This window comes from Myodes glareolus, chromosome 10 (genome assembly GCF_982192425.1).
Source record: "Myodes glareolus chromosome 10, mMyoGla1.1, whole genome shotgun sequence".
NCBI lineage: Eukaryota > Metazoa > Chordata > Mammalia > Rodentia > Cricetidae > Myodes > Myodes glareolus.
In genome coordinates, this window is record NC_142035.1 from 712,480 (window position 1) to 731,337 (window position 18,858).

At 51.3% G+C, this 18,858-nt stretch overlaps 1 protein-coding gene across 16 annotated transcripts in view; it reads left to right on the forward strand.

The window, feature by feature from the left end:
- The first annotated feature begins 2,261 nt into the window (after window positions 1-2,261).
- Window positions 2,262-18,858, forward strand: part of Kcnq2 (potassium voltage-gated channel subfamily Q member 2) — a 63,891-nt gene continuing 47,294 nt past the window's right edge. For 3 of the 16 annotated variants that reach the window (XM_085696864.2, XM_085696871.2, XM_048441343.3), the window contains exon 1: window positions 2,266-2,669. In XM_085696864.2, coding sequence (XP_085552990.1) covers window positions 2,374-2,669 — 296 coding nt within the window. In that variant the 5' untranslated portion in view covers window positions 2,266-2,373. Of the gene's footprint in view, window positions 2,670-18,858 lie in introns of all 16 variants that reach the window. The other 13 variants (XM_085696867.2, XM_085696873.2, XM_085696865.2 and 10 more) reach the window with 10 other exon arrangements.

Sequence of the window (18,858 nt, forward strand, 5' to 3'; positions counted from 1 at the left end):
AAAGAACATCCAGTGCTCTTAACCAGCGATCCATCTCTCCATTCCCCTTATTGCTTGTTTCTTGAGGCAGGGTCTCTCTGGCCTTAAACTTTTGATGTTCTTCCCGTCTTAACCCCCGAGTGTTGGAATGACAAGTGTGACCCACTATGCCTGGATAAATACATTAATTTTGGAAAGGTTCTGGGGATGGAACCCAGGACTTTATACATGCTGAGCAAGCACTTTACCACCAACTCACCTTGTTTCGCATAGGAAGGAATATGAAGGAGGACTCCAAGGGCAATGGACATTGGTATGAACTTCAAACTGCTCTTTGATAGAGCAGAAACCAATGTGATCCCGTGTTTTGATGGCCCAATGTCTCTGCCTGCTTCTGTAGCTCAGTAATAGCAGAGCAGGGAAGCCCTGTCCCCAGATCTCCTGACCTGAGGAGGAGAGGGAACAGGCTGAGCAGTCAGGTTGCAAAGCGGGTGCTGAAGGGACAGCGCCCAGCGGAGGATGACTTTGCTAGTGCCTGCAGCCTGGACCAGAGCTCTTCTGGGTTGGAGCTGGGTATCGGGTGCATCTGAATTTTTCCACCCCCACCCCGCCCTCTGGCATTCTGTCGATGCAGTCTTGGCATAGATGGCCTGAGTCTGTAAGCTTTTGCCATATACTTTTAAGTCAAATGAGATTCCTGTTACTTGTCTGACTGGGTGTTCATGACCCACTTTCTTGGGTATTGGGGAGGCCAGTGGTGTTTTGGTAACTGAGCTGTTGACAGTGCATGGCCCACAGGTATGCAAGGCATGATATTAAAAAAAAACATAAATGATTAATGAGCCATCTTGCTGGGAAGACATCCTAAACAGAGGAAGCAGGGAGTTATGAGCCATGATGAAGGAGTCACTTTCTAGAATCTTCTGAAATGTAGCAAAGCTGTAGCTCCATAAAACATTGGTAGAGAAGAGAACAGAGATCTGGGGAGTGTAGTGGTGTCTGCACCAAGCTGACTCCCCTATGAGCTTCCGTGTGTGTGTGTGTGTGTGTGTGTGTGTGTGTGTGTGTGTGTTCTTACTCTGCAGCACCAGGAAGTTTGTGGGGGTAACTGATGACTCCTAACAACCTCGAGGATGTGTTCCCATATTTTTTTTTTCCTGAAAGAGAAGATGATGTTATGGAAGTCCAGACAACCTTGACCCTTATCCCCTTCTCAATGCCTTCTCTTAGAACACATTTCCCTTCTTGGGAACCAGGACCTTTGTCCCTCAGGTCTCTGACTTCTAATCAGAAAAATCGCTGTCCCAGTAGGAGGAATGAAATGGGCCAGGCCCTCCCAAGTTATTATCTATGAGCTGCAATTACTTATCTAGTTATTTTAAAAAGTATTATTTTTTTATTTTTATGTTATGTATATGTATATTTTGCCTGGATGAATGTATATGTACCTCATGCTTGCAGTGCCCAAGGAGGCCAGAAGAGGGCGTCGAATCCCCTGGAACTGGAGTTACAGACACTTGTTAACTGCCGTGTGGGTGCTGGGAACCATACCCAGGTCCTCTGGAAGAGTAATCAGTGCTATTAACCACTGAGCCATGTCTCCAGCCCGACTTAAGTGGTTCCTTTACAGAGACTTGCATGGAGAAGATGACCCAGTCTGCGTAGGGAGTGGGCAGCACCTTTCTCCTCTGGCAAAATCAAGACCTCCTCTGACTGATTGGGTTGAGCCAACTGGACCTCCCTTAACCAGGTCCAGTTGGCTCAGTAAGCCTGAAGTAGGCAAGGATTCTGCTCTAGGCACTGCTCAGACTAACTCTTACCCAGTGAAGAGGTGGAGCCCCGATGCCTGGTCTGCTTGATGCTAAGAGCTAAGATCCTAGTGGGCTGATCTTTAACTCAGAACTTGACAGTGACCTCCTCTCCCAGAAGCATCTATTTTTTGACCCCAGGTCCATTCTGGACCCACTTTGAAATTCCTCAGAGAGCTAGAGCTGTGTCACAGGACTTGCTTGTGTAGCTTTGCCTTTCTCAGAGGTGACAACATGGTTGGACCCCCTGTCAAACATCACGAGGCTAGGAGAGTGGGAAGCCTTGTCCGATGAGGCAGTACACCTGGACCTACTCTCCCTGCCTGCCTCCGCAATGGCGTCCTAGGGGTTAAGGCACGCGGGGCGGGGTGGCGGGCGGAGCCCTCGCGGAAGCGGGCCAGGCACCGAGGCGCGCGCGGAGCCGGGCGGCTGCGGCGTCCCCGCGCGCGGCCGGGCCAGGTAGGAACGCGGAGCCGCAGCCGCCTCGGCCATGCGGCTACCGGACCGGAGGCCCGGGCTGGGGCCCGCGCCACCCCCCGCGCGCCGCCCCCGCTGAGCCCGCGCCCCATTGGGCGTCGCAGGCACCATGGTGCAGAAGTCGCGCAACGGTGGCGTGTACCCCGGCACTAGCGGGGAGAAGAAGCTCAAGGTGGGCTTCGTGGGGCTGGACCCCGGCGCGCCCGACTCCACTCGCGACGGCGCGCTGCTCATCGCGGGCTCCGAGGCCCCCAAGCGCGGCAGCGTTTTGAGCAAGCCGCGCGCGGGTGGCGCGGGAGCCGGGAAGCCCCCGAAGCGCAACGCCTTCTACCGCAAGCTGCAGAATTTCCTCTACAACGTGCTGGAGCGGCCCCGCGGCTGGGCGTTCATTTACCACGCCTACGTGTAAGTGGCCAAACGATGTGGTGCGCGGTGGGCCTGCGATACCCTAGCCCGGCCGTGGGTTGATTGCGGGCGCAGCTGCGGAGGACTGAGGGGGCCCTGGTGTGCGTGTCCCCGCTCGCGCTTGGGTCGCGTCGTGGGCGTGGGGTTTGGGTCACGGCACTGCAGTCTCTGGTTAAAGCGAAGGACAGAGATTGGAGAGTGACTTTGGAGATCATTCTGGAGTCACTGATTTTTTTTTTTTTTTTTTGCACGCGCGGGGGGGGGCGTTTACGGCTGCCTGGCTGGGTTGTACCAGCCCTTCCCCCGCAGGACGGGATGTGCTGGTGCCCCAGCCCCCCTCAGCCGGAGAGGCCCCTCCCCACGACCCGCAGCGCGGAACAAAGGGACGGCGAGGAGGGAGGGCGGCTAGGCTCTAGGTTTGAACTCATCAGCCGCTTTGCACCCATGGGTCTCTCCGACAACCAAGTAGGGGTGGTGAAGAGGGCTGGCTTCTTCTCATCCATCCTCCTAACCTCTTGCTACCCTTCTGAGCTTCCGGGTTGCAGAAATGGGGAGGGGACCTAACATCACATCACCTCAGCGCCGGGCTGAGGGCACCTGCCTGTACCCATTCCTGGAGGCCCACTCACCTTGTCCTCTACACTCCAAGCAGCCCATTTGCACCTGCTGATGGCCCCTCTACACATTCTGGGCTCCAAATCCCTAAGTGGAGACCAGCAGTAGGGACCACTGTTGACCCCCAAAACTGCCAGCTTTGGGCCTGGAAGGGACTGGTCCTTGCCTCCAAGTCTGAGATTCAGCTGGCATGGGGCAATCCTGTGTTCATGTGCACATGAGTGTCTGTGTGTGTGTGTGTGTGTGTGTGTGTGTGTGTGTGTTAGGATGCATAACCTCCCAGTGCAAGAACGCTGACTCTCCCATTCCAGTGGAACCAGGGACAGAGGAGGAGCACTGAGACTCGGCCATTTTGTATGAGAAGCATTTGGGGATGGGAGTGAGATTCACGTTCAGGAAAAGTCTCTATCAAGGTGCTCACCTGTCCTGGCCTCGGCTGGGTGTGTGTCTGTGAGTGTTCTGTATGTGGTTTAGATAGGTCTGGGGACAAGGGAAGGTCCATAGCGGGAAATTCTGAGCTGCTTGCAGAATGATGTCCAGAGGGTAGCCACAATTGGTGTGTGTGTGTGTGTGCGCGCTTCTATGGACAGTCCTGAGATTTCTCCAAGGCAGAGGTTTTTCCAGATAGGCTGGCCAAGACGAGCAGCCCATGGATCAACTCCTACCCCCTCCAGAGAGGTAAATTTGATTTTCCCTTGCCCAGGGTGCTGTGTTTCTCTTCACTCCAAGGAAGAGCCCATGTGTCCTTCAGCTACAGTCATTTTTTCCATCCCTGCTTGGGGCACAAGGGTTTCTGCTGTGGTTGGCTGTAGACAACCAGGTCCTGGCCCCAGGTGACCCCTGGGACACAGACAGGATGGAATCCTGCGTCCACAGGGCTGGATGTGGATATCCAGGATGGCAGCATCATCTAGGATTCTTTTTTGAGTCTGTAGCCTTTATGGGACCCTGTCCTATCCCTGGGTCTGACTTGTCAGTTTTTCTCTGTTTCTGCTGCCTGCATCCTGCTTCCTAAAAGCAGCATCATCCAGAGCTCAGAGTCCAGCATGGGAAGTCCTTGCTTTTTGGGCTCTGTGTCCTGCTCCAGCTTACCTATCCCCACGTCAGCCCCAGTTCATCAGAGAGCAACCCCTGTCCCTGAAGTGTGCCAGACTTTAGGGCACACTTCAGGGTTTAGAACTTTAGGGTTTAGACTTGTAGCATGAAGGCGTCCTTCTTCAGCCTACTGCAGGTCCCTTGGCTTCTCTATTTTGTGTCTAGGGCTCACAGGGAGGTGCCTGGGGGCTGGGGGCAGGAGGGAGAGCATTGAAGAACAGAGGATCTCTGATTGCTAACTTGGAGCCAAACTTCTGAGTGTTTAGTCTCAGAACCTCCGATAGCCGTATCTTTTCATCAGCAAGGCGGTAACAGCCACTCCTGGCTCCCTGAACTTTATATAGACCAACTGAAATTTTCTAGGCTGCCTATTGATCCCATTGTGAACCATGACACATCTCTGACTGCCTTTCTTGCTCATGACCTATCCCCCCAGCTTCCAGACATGGAGTCCTCCGCACTGACTTCTGGATTTAGGCAGTCCAATGACTTGAGATTCCTGAGCCTGTGTTCAGCCCTTGTGTTGACAGTTGCCCCCCCCCCCCCCGGGACTAGGCCATGCTGTGTGCTAGGCAGTATTTGGTTTGTTCTCTAGTTATCAAGGAAGATACAGCCCCTTCTGGTATCTCGTGGGGAACAGAGCCAAGGCTCATAGAAGTGAGTCCCTCATCTAAGCTGTGCTGGATTTCCCTGGGCTACTTTCCTTCTGCCTTTGGCCATCAAAGCCTGATTTGTGAGAGGTGAAGTTGGACCAGCCTCTTGTCCAGTCCTGTTGGCTTTCTGAAGGTCAGCCGCTGTCCAGAGTCAGGAGAGAGGTGACCACCCTTGGTTTGGACTCTGGTGGTCAAGGCCAGTCGGACCCACCGTCCACAGGGCTCTGCTTACAAAGTGATGCCATGATGTACTGCTCATGAGAGATAGTTTCAGAAGCAGCTCTGTACTCAGCTGGAGCAGGGGCGGGGGTCACCCAGGCAGAGACACTGTGGATTGCCTGGCTCTTTTCAAGGGTGAGCCACAGCAAAGACAAATCTAGACAGAGGTGGGAGTATTATGGGGGCCTTAGAGGAATCAAATCCATCTGTTGTGCTCAAGAGAGCTGGATAGGAGCTCCAAGTAACTCGGAACATGGGGAAAGGTTGCTGGGTCATGGTGCTCCTACCACACGCTAGCCTTATTGCCTCATGGCCAGAGGAGCTGGGTGGGGAAACCGAAGCTGAGAGGATTTTCTTGTGTAAGCAGAGAGGTGGCCTGCCTTAGAACTGAGAGTGTGGGACAACTTGGTCTTTTTAACATCCAGGCCAGCGGCCAGCTAGAAAAAAAATGGCATTTGAAACAGCTAAGTAAAAAAACAAGTCATGAGGATTTATGCTATGGATTCTGGGCTTGCCCATGGCTCATCTCTTTGGGCTGATCACCAAGACCCCTCTGTCCACTGTGTCTAAGTATTCCCATAGGGGCCCAAGGAGTCCCAGAACCATTGCCAGAGGCTGTCCGACTAGGTAACACCTCCCATTTCACAGTAAGAGCAGCATTCATGATCAGGTTCAAGGGTCTTTGGGTGCTTTGGACCCAGATAGGCCTCCTTCCCCAGTGGAATGGTGTCTAGGCTGCCTTGTAGCTCTTTCTCATTCCCCTTAATTGCTTTTAGTTCCGAGGCTGGTAAGAACTGTGGAAGTTGGAATTGGTGGGTCATTTGAGGAGTAGGTACAGGCCTGGTCCTCACTAGAGCAGACAGAAGAGGTGTTGACTTGGACTTCTAAGGCCTGGTCTCCGACTGTGTGGTTTATGGCATTTGGGTAAGAACCCTGATCACTGAGTGGTGGCATGTGCTCAGCTTCTCTCAAGTAGCAGGTCTTCCTGCAGCCTCATTGATTGAGATTCAGAAAATCTTATGGAAATTTCCCAAAAGATGGGAATACCTCAGAGAGTTGTGGTTTCCAGGGAAACCTATGTTTCTTCCCCGGCCTGCTCACAGTTTCTAACCCTCAATGATAACTCAAACAACACTGAAGAGATAGAAAAATTGCAGTCCCTCTGCCCTGGTTATGTGTAGAGTAAATCTTTAAACACCCTTGCATCTACAAAGAAACAATGAATTAGCAAGTAGGCAAGGAGCTCTCTGGGTAGCATTCCAGATGAGAGCAGGGAAACCTCATTTTTACGGACACTAACATGAGTCAGGTATGTAAAGTCATCTATACGGAGACTCAGAAGGGCCCACAGCATGTTGGCCAGCCTGAAGAAATTTGACATGGAGGTTGCTATGTGCTGGGAATGCTCCCAAGTGCTGGCCTTGTAGGTAGGAGGCCTATTTCTGATTCTGAAAGTACTTGAGCCTGGAGTGCTTTCAAGGAGCCAGGGACAGTGTCTAAGTACAGATGGAACCCAGTGGTGAATGTGGGGTATTTTAGTGTCCAAGGAGCAAAATACACAGGCTTCTATAGATCCTGAGGATCTTGGCTATGCCATTGCACGCTGGGTGAGGTGTTCTGACCCCATTATTGAGAGAACAGGGTCCCTCAGTTGAAGTGAGGAGGGTGAGTCCGCTACTTATTGTAGGGTTGAATCTGGGGAAAGGGTCAAGTCCTTAGGACCAAGGGCTCTTTGGAGAACTGTGGAGTGTACTAACAGCTGGATTTGAGCATGTGTGGGCTGAATTGACATGGGGAAGCATGGAGAAAGGATGTGGCGTGTGCTGTATGCCATCTGTGTATCCTTGAAGTTGGATGAAAGGGTTGGCCCTGGCCCTGATCCTGGCCATATCCTTTAAAGGCTGAAGTGACACTAGTGAGCCCCATTCTGGGAGGAGAGTAAGCTCTGAGCTGGCCACTGTTGTCCCCTCGCAATGCAGAGTTGATGAGGGGGATGCTTCTTTTCAGGGACTTTCTTATTATTACAGATAGCGCTGAGTGAAGCAGACCACCTTACCACATAACTGCCTACGTGTCTTCCACCCACCAAGTTGCACCTTTGTGCTATGGCTGCTGAAGGTGGGGTTGGCAGGGGACTCTTATCACCTCTCAGGGGTGAAGGATGACAGGGTGGGACTGAGGGTTCTGGATGGCCCTCCTGCCACTGACTAGTTCCAGATTCTGGACTTCAGTTTCCTCATCCATCATACGTGAGCGATGTTCCTAGGTGGGTTTGAATTTGGATCATTAGACACAAAGGTTTATAGGTACTGATGTTCATGGATTATGCCGCCTGAGATTTGGCAGAGTGAGACCTTATCCAGTGGATGTGGAAGAGTGGGGACCACAACTGACCCAGTTGTAGGCAGTGACTTTCCGCCTCCCACGCATCAGTCAATCCTTAGGCAAAGCCTCAGGATGTAGTCTGTACCTTGACCCTGGAAAACTTATTTGGGCCACTGTTTAGCAGGAAGTGCAGGTTTAGAAGGCTTAGGCATGAGTTCTGAGTGTCAGAAGCTTGTCCAATGCTTGTCAGCTCCCAGAACGCCAACCGTTTTCCTAGAACAGTGTGTTTGTTTGTTTGGGAGTTTGAGGATGTGTTCCTGTGTGGAGCTGAGTGGCATATATTACAGGACTCTCATGATTGGGCATTGAGGAGAGGAATGATTTTGTCTTGACAAGCACAGTGTGCAGGTTCTACCGGTAAGTCCCTCAGACTGAAGAGGAATTGCTGTGTAAGCCCTGTAGACATCTGGTTTCTACCCAGATGTGGATGAGTTGGCTTGGCTGGGCCCCCTTCAGAGCGAGCATTGTCAGCTGTGTGTGGATACCTGCTGAGCATGGGCCTTTCCTTGTCATGGCTGGAGCTTTGCTTCCAGCAACAATTTGCTGGTAGCTCCGGGAGCTTCTTCAATGCTGCCTCACTCACAGTGACATACCAGACACCAAGCCGTGGTTTGGAGGAGGAAACCCAGCTGCAGCCCTCCAACTGCCTAACAACAGCAGAAGCAGTTTAGCCAATCTGAGAGCAAAATGCAGGGTGTCGAGTTGACCCATGACTGTCCCCAAAGATGAGGTTGTCAGTGACTCATGGCTGCCATGTGCCTGCCCAGCCCTTTACAGTCAGTCCCCCACTGGGGTCTCTGCTCCAAGTGGACTCTGCTTTCTTGCTGATTTGCTTGTTGTTCTCAGAATCTCAGGTGTGTCCTGTGAGCTGTGTGCGGGTGCTATACTTTATGTCCACGGTCAAGGGTCTTGAGAGCAACTGTCTAGTGTGGAGATGCACCATTCTGTTCAGGACTACCGCCTTGTGCAGGACTGGAGGCAGCAAGAGTCCTGGTACTCTGCATCCTCTCTTATCCTGTGTGCATGTGTGTAGAGGCAAAAGGTTAACCTTAGATATCACTCAGGAGCTATCCATCTTGCTTTTTTTTTTATTAAACATTCAGGTCTTTTTTTTTCTTTTTTAAATATTTATTTATTTATTATGAATACAATATTCTGTCAGTGTGTATGCCTGCAGGCCAGAAGAGGGCACCAGACCCCATTACAGATGGTTGTGAGCCACCATGTGGTTGCTGGGAATTGAACTCAGAACCTTTGGAAGAGTAGGCAATGCTCTTAACCTCTGAGCCATCTCTCCATCTTGCTTTTTGAGACAGGGTCTCTCACTAGGACTTGGGTTTTGCTGATTCAGTTAGGCTTTCTCTGCCTCCTCAGTGCTGGGATAACAAGATGGTACCACTATACCCACTATGCCTTTTTCTTTTTTAAACACAAGTCCTGGGGATCAAACACAGGTCCTCATGCTTGTACGTCAAGGACTTTACCAGCGGAGCCGTCTCCCTAGCCTCATTGTCATTCTCTTTATCATTCCTGACACCGCCCACGGTGAGAGACTTAGTGGTGAGGCTAAGGGATGTTCCAGAGGGGCATGCTGAGAAAGAAGTGGGCTAAGGAGCAGCAGCAGCTGCCCCCATGCACTCCTTCTGAGCAGGTGGTCTCTTGTCTGGGGATAGAGACCCAAGGGGAAGCTCTTAGCATTTTCCCTGGCCATCCTGGTCTCCCTTCAGTTGGCTGAAGGGAGTGGCTGCAGGGGCTGTGGGACAGTGGCTTCTCTACATGGAAAAAGGAGGCAGGATGTGTTCCAGACACACACACTCCTCGTTGTCTTTGGGCTCTGCTGGCTATCCAGCTGGAGCAGAATTAGATCTTCAATTTCTTTCTTTTTCTTTTCTTTTCTTTCTTTTTTTTTTTTTGATATTGGGAATAATTTTGTGAATGCCCAGCAGAGCAATTATTCTAGAATGTTCTAAATGAGAGTTGCTTGGAAACTGTCTGCGTAGATTCCTTGATGATCTCACGGGTGTCAGTCGCTTCCAAGGTGGTGTCCCTGGAGAGCCTTCCTTCCCCTAAGTAGGGGGGCTCTTCTGGCTCCACGTTCTGCCTGGTTCCTGGCCCCTTCCATCTAAGAGCCACCAACTTTGTCCTGTGCTGGAGACGTCACAAGATGGATGCTACCTGTCTACTTTGACTTGGAAAGACCCTGGTTGGTGGGCATGAGGCAAGGGTCAACTCAGTTTTGGGAAGCAAGATAGAAATGAGAAAAATTTGGAAGCCTGTTGGAAGAGGCTGTGTTGAAGGATCGTGCAGTGGATGTGTGGGGTTCTGAGCCAGAGGCAGTGGTGCTGTGTGATGCCGGGAGGGGGCACGTGAAGGACTTCTGGAGCACCAGGGTTTGGCGGGAGGTCCTTTAGATGCTCTTTATTTTTGTTTGGATATTTTTTGAAAGATTCACACACATATGCAGTGTATCCTGATCATGTCCACACCTGTTCCCCCTGCTCCTTTCCCAGCTATCTTATCTGCTTCATGTCCTCTTTTTTTTTAAAAAAAATATTTATTCATTTATTATGCATTTAATATCTGCCTACACGTGTGCCTGCAGGCCAGAGAGGGCACCAGATCTCATTACAGATGGTTGTGAGCCACCATGTGGTTGCTGGGAATTGAACTCAAGACCTTTGGAAGAGCAGGCAATGCTCTTAACCACTGAGCCATCTCTCCAGCCCCCTCATGTCCTCTTTTTTAAATTTTGTTTTTAATTTTAGATTTACTTTTACTTTATTTTGAGAAAAGGTCTTACCGTGTAACCCTGGCTTGCCTGGAACTTTATATGTAGACCAGTCTGGCCTCAAACTCACAGAGATCTTCCTGCTTATACCTCCCAGTGCTGGCATTAAAGGCCTACACCACCACACTTGACTGTTTTACTTTTTATAACCCACTGAATCCAGTTACTATGGCCTTTAAAACATGGGTGTGGGCTATCCACTAGGGCCTGGGCAACCTACCAGTTGTACCTCCCAAAGAAAGGCGACTCACCATTCCACAGCAGCCATTGACTGCTGATAGCTCCTTAGCTGTGGGTGGGACCTGGGTGACTCTCCTCCCCTTCTGTGTTGGAATTATTAGCTGGCTGATCTTGTGCAGGTCTTGTGTAGGTAAACACAGCTGCTGGAAGTTCACGTGTCCAACGATATGTCACGTCCAGAGGACATTTTACAGCAGGCTTTCCAATCTTACAGCTCTTACTTTTTTTTTTTTCTTTCGAAACATGGTTTCTCTGTGGCTTTGCAGCCTGTCTGGAACTAGCTCTTGTAGACCAGGTTAGTCTCAAACTCACAGAGATCTGCCTGCCTCTGCCTCCCAAGTGCTGGTATTAAAAGCGTGTGCCACCACCGCCCGGCTCAGCTCTTACATTCTTTAGTTTTCTTTTCTTTGATGTTCTTTGAGTATTGTGCATGCGTGTGCATGTGTGTATGCTTGCGTATGTGCGTGCGTGTGCGGATGTGTATGTGTTGCATCGTGTAAGCGTGTGTGTGTGTGTGTGTGTAGTTATTAGAACTAGGTGGGGGGCATTACTCACCCTTTTCAGCCCTTACTTCTAGAATAGGCAAAATTCACATGAATCACACAGCAGTCCAGTGGAAAAACCTGGGGCTGTATGAGGTGGTTAGCAGTGCAGAGGTTCTCCAGACCGGCCTTCTCTCTGCTTAGCTGTGTCTTCCTTCTTCTCTCCTCTAGAGGTATGGTTTATACGTATCCCCAAGGTACATTTTTAGACCATGTGGAATCTATAATAGCCTTGTTTTTTGCCACCTTTACCTTGCCTGTCCTGGCATTTTCCTGTACCGAGTATGGGGGAGGTGCCCAACCCCACTCCAAGCCCTCTGGCTGGGTAGTGTGAAGGGTTTCTTGTTGACGGAAATGAAGGACAGATCTGAGCTTTTGACTCTGCTAATATTGCTGCTGTGAGGCCCCTGGATGTCTTAATACACACGTCTGGGCTGTAGGAGATATTGCAAGAAGCTTTAGACTACTGTGAAAATGTTCTCATCCAAAAACAGTATTTCTCCTCAGGCTGGATATACGGATTTGGTGCTTGGTTGTTCATTACGTTTGTAGAAAGAAGGCCTCTGGTGGGAGACATCAATGTGGAGCAAGGCAAGGGTCTGGATCATTCTTGCCACCCTTTCTATTTGGATGGTCAGCACAGAGGAAGGCCTGCTGCACTTGGGGAGGAGGTGGGAGTTTCTGGAATTGGAAAGGGACAGGAAGCAGATGGGGAGGGGATGTGGGGGAGCGGAAATGGCTCCGTGGTGCTGACCATGGTCCTGGATTCCAGTGCACAGTTGTATTTTCTTTTGGGTGAAAAGCTCCATGCCGCAGTTGCTGCTCCCGCCTTCCCACAAAATGAGGCTTAGCTCACAGTTGTTAGCCTTGGAAGGTGCAAGAGCTTGGGGGATGATTTCTATAGGGTAGTAGGGACTATGAGTCAAAGGCACAGGGAGGTTTCCTTCTTCCTGGGTCAGCATGAGAAGAACTTCTCCATAACGGCACTCCGTGACACCTAGTTGAATTAGCCAGGTGCTGAATTCTGGCGTGCAGGAGGGGCTGTGTGGGCGGACAGCTCTGGAGGCGCTGGTATGACCAGCTTGCTTTGTCTCTCACAGAAGTGCTTAGTTGTGGATATTATTTCTTTTCTTTTTTTAAATTATATCCCCAGTGTAGGAAACTGGGAAAATGCTGGAAAACATGAAGTGTGTGGAGAGTTCCATTCTCTGCCTTTCTGTGAGCTTATAGAGCAACATGAGACTTGGGATCTGGTTTCTATCCTGTGTTCACACCACACTGGCGTTTCCTTACAGATCATCTGTTCTGTGCCGTGTCTTCTCCTATGGACTGTTGTCATTCCACCTAGTTCACTTGGGGACACCCAGGTTAGGATATGTCTGAGTTAGGGTCCTGTAAGCCTTTGTCCGTGGTATATCCTGTCCAGGTGGGTCATTTCTGCAGGCTGTGCTTCTGATTATGGCCCCGTCCCTTGCTCTGTTCATTTGGATCATGAGGAAGTCTGGTAAGGAGCGAGAGAGGCCCAGGGGTGGATCCGGAGAGGCTGATATCAGGACGAGCTTCTGTGTGAGGGATGGGCTCTCCGTCACTGGAGCCGAGCACACTGGTCATGGGAGAAAGTATTCAGTAATGATCAGGAATCAGTGCTGTGAGCTGTGGGGCCAGCCCAGGAGCACAGCCTGGGCAGGAGGCAGGACCGTGGCTGTCCATCTAACTTGGGGTAGTGGATGGGGAGGCCTGAGAGGTATTCTGTCAGGAAAGTCATTGTTGGAGTACTGTGAACGCCTGATGGACCGCCTGAACCATGAAAGAAAATGGAGATTCACATTCAGGAGGGGTTGAGATCCCATGGCCATCTTTCATCAGCAGCAGCTAAGGAGAAATGTCACTTTCGTAAGGACTTCTATTAGCTACTTCTACCCCTCAAAGCTGCAAGGTGAAGCCTATGGGGGAGGAGCTCTGACTAAGTTCGGGAGTATCTGTGTTGGGGGTTGAGTATCAAGGAATTGCAGATATGGGGAGAAGTGCCTGGGCACGGAGGGAGGGGCACTGGTACTGACCAAGAGCATCATCTTTTCAATGGTGGGAGAGGGCATGTTCTGTCCAGAGAGACTGGGTTGGTTTTGCCCCAGAGGGCCCAGAGAGCACCCTTCATGTTTATCTCCATTTTCACCAGGATGGCCCCATGGAGCCCAGTGATCACGGGCTGGGGAGTCTCTGGAGAGCATGCAGCCTGTCCTTTTACAAAGAGACCTTAAAGCAGAAGTATTGCTTGGAGCACAGAGCTAACCACTCTGGAGACATAATTTACTCTGCTTGCCTGTTGTCTTTTAAAACTGAGATGAAATTCTCTTTGCATAACCCTTACCATTTGTGGGTGAATAAATCAGGGGTAGTTTGAGGAATTACCACGTGGCCAGCAGTGCTCTCTGACGCCAAGGACTCAGGTCTCTATGGGCAGTTCCCCCACAGTGCCCATTTCCATGTCCTGGTGCTCATTGATATCTTCCTGTCTGCGATCAATTGGTTCTGGACTTTTCCTACAAGTGGGATCATCTTATTCCCTGTGTTCAGTGCTTTCCCCCATGTGCGGCTTCCTCTGAGTGCCTGGGTTGTAGGGCAGTGGAGCCTTATTTCTTCCTGTAGGTTGCTGGGGTCTATTTCATCTGTTCATCTGCCTGCTGATGGATACGTTATCTGTGCTATTAGGCTATGCAAGTCCAGCTGCCATAGGTAGGTGCTGATTTCTGTGATGCACATGTAATTTCTCTGGGGACACAACTTCATCTGTGGTCAGCTGCTTTTGCACTGTGCCAGGCTTAGGGTGGCCAGGGTCTTCTGCAGCCCCAATCTCATCTGTGCTCAGACCTATACAAGGCTCACCGTACTAACTTCCTTCTGTCTTGGCCCTCTTGGCCATGCTTGTGAACAGCATGAAGAACCCACAAGTGATGCTGGAACTGGTATGAGCACGTGTTCTGGAGCTGGCTCCAGTATGGTCAGGGCAGGATCCCACTAGTCAGGACCTATGGCCTGTGTACAGGTGTGGGTGTGGCTTTCTGGGCATTGGGGAGGACAGAACAGATGAGATGTGTCTGTCCTCAGTGAAAGTGAACTTGCTTGAGGAAGGAGAGTCTGGAGAAAATGCGACTCTGGGTTGTGTGAGTAGAAGGAAGCTCCAGGTATCAAAAGGAGATGTACAAAGGCCCCGAGGAATGGGAGGGTCATGGCAAGGCTGAGAAAGAATGGAGTGGAGTAAGGAAAGAACCAGGTATGGCCAGGATCTTAGGGCCCTGGGGCCAGCATAGAGCTGTGAACAGGGCTGACACACATTTCCACCACAACTCTGGCCATTCCTGGGATTGAGATGGGACAGGTTTCCTGTGGTCTCAGGGGGCTGCACAGCAGACTGGCTTGGGGCATCCTGGAGGGAAGGGCAGAGATAAGCTCCTGGGAAGTGGTAAAGATGCTAGGTTCGGGGCTATGAGCCTTCAGTCAGGCTGCCTTCTTGGATGATTCGGCAGACAGGGATGCAGTGTGTAGGACCGGGACAGCCCTAGCTGATATATACCGAGCTCTGGCTGGCACCCATGAAGACCAATGGGAGTAAATTAACCTTGTGGAGATTTAGTCTCCAGGGACCTCATGTAAGAGGTGCCAGGTCCAGGTTGTGCCTGGGAAGGGCTATTCCTGTGCTGAGCTGGCAGGTTTCTCTCAAGCTGAGCCCTCCATGGTCCCAGCTTGGCCATCTGTGCCTGTAGCAGATACCTGGGCTTTCTGGGGAAGCCTAATGGTGTCTGTTGCAGCTTTTGTGACTGGAGTCCTTGTGAATCTTGGACTTCTGATGGGATGAATAACAAGAGAGCAATGTGTCGGGGTGGGTCTGGGCAGTAGAAGCTCCAGACCTCTGTAGCATCCCCCATCCTTGAGATAACCATTGTCGGTCAGCAGGGGTGAGGGGGCCCATGAGAATCCCTCCCGACCTTGGTGTTTGAAGATGAGGTACAAGATGGGGGCCATTTGTGGAGGTCTCAAATGCTGAGTCAGCAGCCGAGTCTCTGAGAACCTGGGGCTTCCTGAGCTATGGTCTTCAGGGTCTAAGGCATTTTCAGAGCATCTGCTGTATGCTGGGCCTTGTCTGTCTCTCCTGGGCTGCTTCCTCTCACCCCCCGAGGACTTTATGCTCTGGTGAGTGGTTCTGGGTTGGGTAGATGGTCTTTGGTGTGACAGACACTCCTCTGGGGTAGGGCAGCATAAGGGTAGGACTCACTCCAGCAGAGAGGCCCTCGTATGGAGCGTGGCCTCCGTCCTGTCTAAGTCCAGGGCATGAGCAGCCGTCAGCATCCCAGCTCTGCTTCATTTCTGACATCCAGGGAGGCAGTCGTCCTGGCAGCAGAGCAGTTTATTAGGGACAGAAATTAGATTCCAGGTTACAGCGCTGCCTGCGCCTAATGGACGAGGCGGCAGGAGGTCCTTGGGGAGTCATGTGCGATCCGCACCAGAGGGGATGTGCGTGGCCTCGCTCTTTGGGCCTTACGGGACCCCAGCCTCAAAGCAGGAGAGGCCCAGCGTTATGGGAATGGGGATTATCCCGGTGGTGGGGATCCCGTGTGGGCATATGATTCCCTTCTGTGGACAGGGTTCCCGTACAGGGTAACTTCGCCTGCTCTAGTTGAGTCCCGTGTAGGCCACGCCAGTGGCCTTGGAGTCCCCCTTTTTTTTGCCATTTGCAAGTGGGGGCAAGAGCAGCTGCCTGCTTTTAGGGTTGTCGCACACCTGGCGTGAAACATGCCAGCTGAGCCTTTCAGCCCATGGAGCCTGCTCTCAGTAGTCTAAGAGTTGTGGGCAGGGCTGGAGGTCTGTGCTAACCCATCTTCCTTTACTGTCCAGGCATGAGATTTTTTTTTTTCAGTTACTAAACATGCAATAGGATAGTGGATCCTGGTCTCCTTGGGTCCGCCTTGGCGTCAGGATCCAGGCTGGAGTGTGTTCTGGGTCTGGCAGTGGGATACCCAGTGGGAGGCAGTATTGGGAGGAGACGGTGGCACCTTTGTTATGTTTCTCCAGAAGAGAAAGATTCCCTGTTATAAGACTGAGGGGGCAGGAGGAGGAGTGTTTCCCTGGGGTGGCAGCCTTCCAAGTGTGCAGGGATTCTTGCATGGGCTGCATACACATCCAAACCTGTGCCCTCGACAACGTAGGCTGGCACCAGCTGACACTGACCACTAGGAGGTGCTTCTGGGCCTGACTAAGGGCCCCTTGGCCCTGCATCTTTGCCCATCCCCCACCTTTGCTCCCAGCCTGTCTCCTCTCTTCTGCATCCTGGTTCAAGTGATCATCCTCTATCCAGAGTTGAGAAGTCCCTCTAGCTGCTGGATAAAGATAGCCGGGCTCTAATTCTCCCAGTGGTTTCTTGTGATTTGGGCCTGGATATGTCTCTAGATTCAGAACACTTCCATGCAAGCTTCATTTCTAGGTGACTTTCTCTGAGCTAGGGTGGGTTGCCAAGGACTGTCTGAGGTCCCTGCCTTGCTCCTTTTTGGCTCTTGAAATCTGAGGCTGGGGACCAGCTGCTCGTGATGCTGGTCTCCTTGGCAACTGCTGTCAGGGAAGCCTCCTGAAGTAGAATCTATTATCATAATTATCCCCGAAACCCCTTGTGTTGTAATTCTTGGCTGCAGAGAAACCAGCCCTCTTCCTGACCCAGGCCTCTTGTTCTTTCTGAGCCTCCAGACTTAGCAATGGCTGCACTGCAGACTGTTCTGGACCTCTTCTCATCCAAGGCTCCTAACCTTGGTTTGTGGGTGCTGTGGGGAGATGTGGCCAAGCGTCAGAGGGTGTCTCATGGCTTGGAGCTCCCAAAACGGCTTCTCCCATGTCTCTCCAGTCCCATCTGGTTGAGGACAATGCTGAATGTTTTGTCACAGGGACAATTCTTGTGATGGCCGGTCCCAGTGGATGGTTCCAGGCCCTGGGAACACTGGTGCTCATGCTGGCTGAGTACTCCCAGGGTTTCTGTCTTCTCTCAGAGGAGAAGGAAAGTGCTGCCTGTCTTTCTATTGCAATTCCTATGAGTTGTCAGAAAACAGCACAGCATAGCAGGGCAGGGGGAAGGGATGGGATGGGATGGACACTCCCAGGACAATTTCTGCCCGTGGTTGAATGACCACTGACACATGATGGTTTAGCCTGGAGGAGGCTAGCCTTGTGTAGGGGGTAGGTCGGGAGACATCTATGGTTCTCCTGTTGTCATTTCTCCCCCATACTGAGGCTCGGGACCTGGATCCTGTGAAGTGCCCACATAGTGGAGGCTAGAGAGTAGGGGAGCATCCATTACATCCCCCCCCGCAAGGTTGGAAGGTAGAAAGAACCCTGCCTGCCTGCCTTCTAGAACCCCAGTGCCTCCCCTCATCTCTACAGCAGACACGAGTGTGGGATGTGTTGGGGTTGGTATGTGCTGGACGGGGCAGTCATGTCACTGAGGTGCTTGCAGGTGGATGAGATTATGAGTGTCTAGGTAGTCGTCTCAGGCCTGGAGGCTAGACTAGCCCCCTCTCCTTGGAGGCTTCCTGCCTGGGGAGGAGCCTGGTCACACAGCCTGAGATCCTTCCTGTCTCTGAGCTTCCAAGAGCAGCGTGGGCGCTACTCTTCCTGCGTGTCCCTTGCAGCCTCCCCTGCACCAGCCTTCCTGGAGGGGGCCATCTGCTCTGTCTGTTCTGAAAACTTAAAAAACAAACCGTGGAGTGGAGGAGCCATGGCAGGAACTTTCTGGAAGCTGCTGGGGTCTCAGGGCTCCAGAGTGGCTCTGTACGGTGGATGATATATAACCCGCTGGCTGCATGAGAGTGTTCTGCGGAGCTAGGTTTATGCTCCTGCCATTGGCTTTATATAACCAGGTCATCGTGGCCACATTCAGAAATGCCCCTGCCTGTAGGGTCCCTAGAATGTTCTGAGAGGGCTTGGTCAATTGGCACCTCAGCCTCAGTGGCTTTTTTAAAAAATTTATTTAAAATTACTTATTTATTTGATGTGTGTGTGTGTGTGTGTGTGTGTGTGTGTGTGTGTGTTTGCATGCAGGCATGCACATATGTGCCAAGCTGATTTCTTCTCTCATGTGGGTCTGATTGAACTCAGGCCATCCGATCTGGTAGCAGACTCTTTTTTCCTGCTGAGCTATCTCGTTGGCTCAGTTTTAGTGATTTTTTTCTTTTTTTTTCTTCTTTTTTTTTAGTTTGTTTTTTTTTTTATGGGAAAAAAGCCTGGATAGATTTATTCTTCACTTTTTATTGTTTGAGAATTTCACACATGCATATAATGTGTTTTTAAATCTACCATCATCTCCTCACTAATTGCTCCCTTATCCACCCACCACCACGTTTTTTTCTCCCAACTTCATGTGTTCTTTTTTTAAAAAAAACCTACTGGGTGCACTTGGTGTTGCTAGTGTGTAGTGAGTGTCAGGCCAGGGGCTGGGGGATAGATAGCCTCCAGGGACAGGATCCTTGAAGACAATGGGCTCCATCTCATCCAGCATCCTTAATTTACCAATAGCTCTTCAGCCAGAGGTGGGACTTCATGACTGCCTTACTCTTCCAATCTGGTTTGATCTTGCACGGGTCTTGTGCATGAAGCCAAGAAGCCCAAGAAACCAC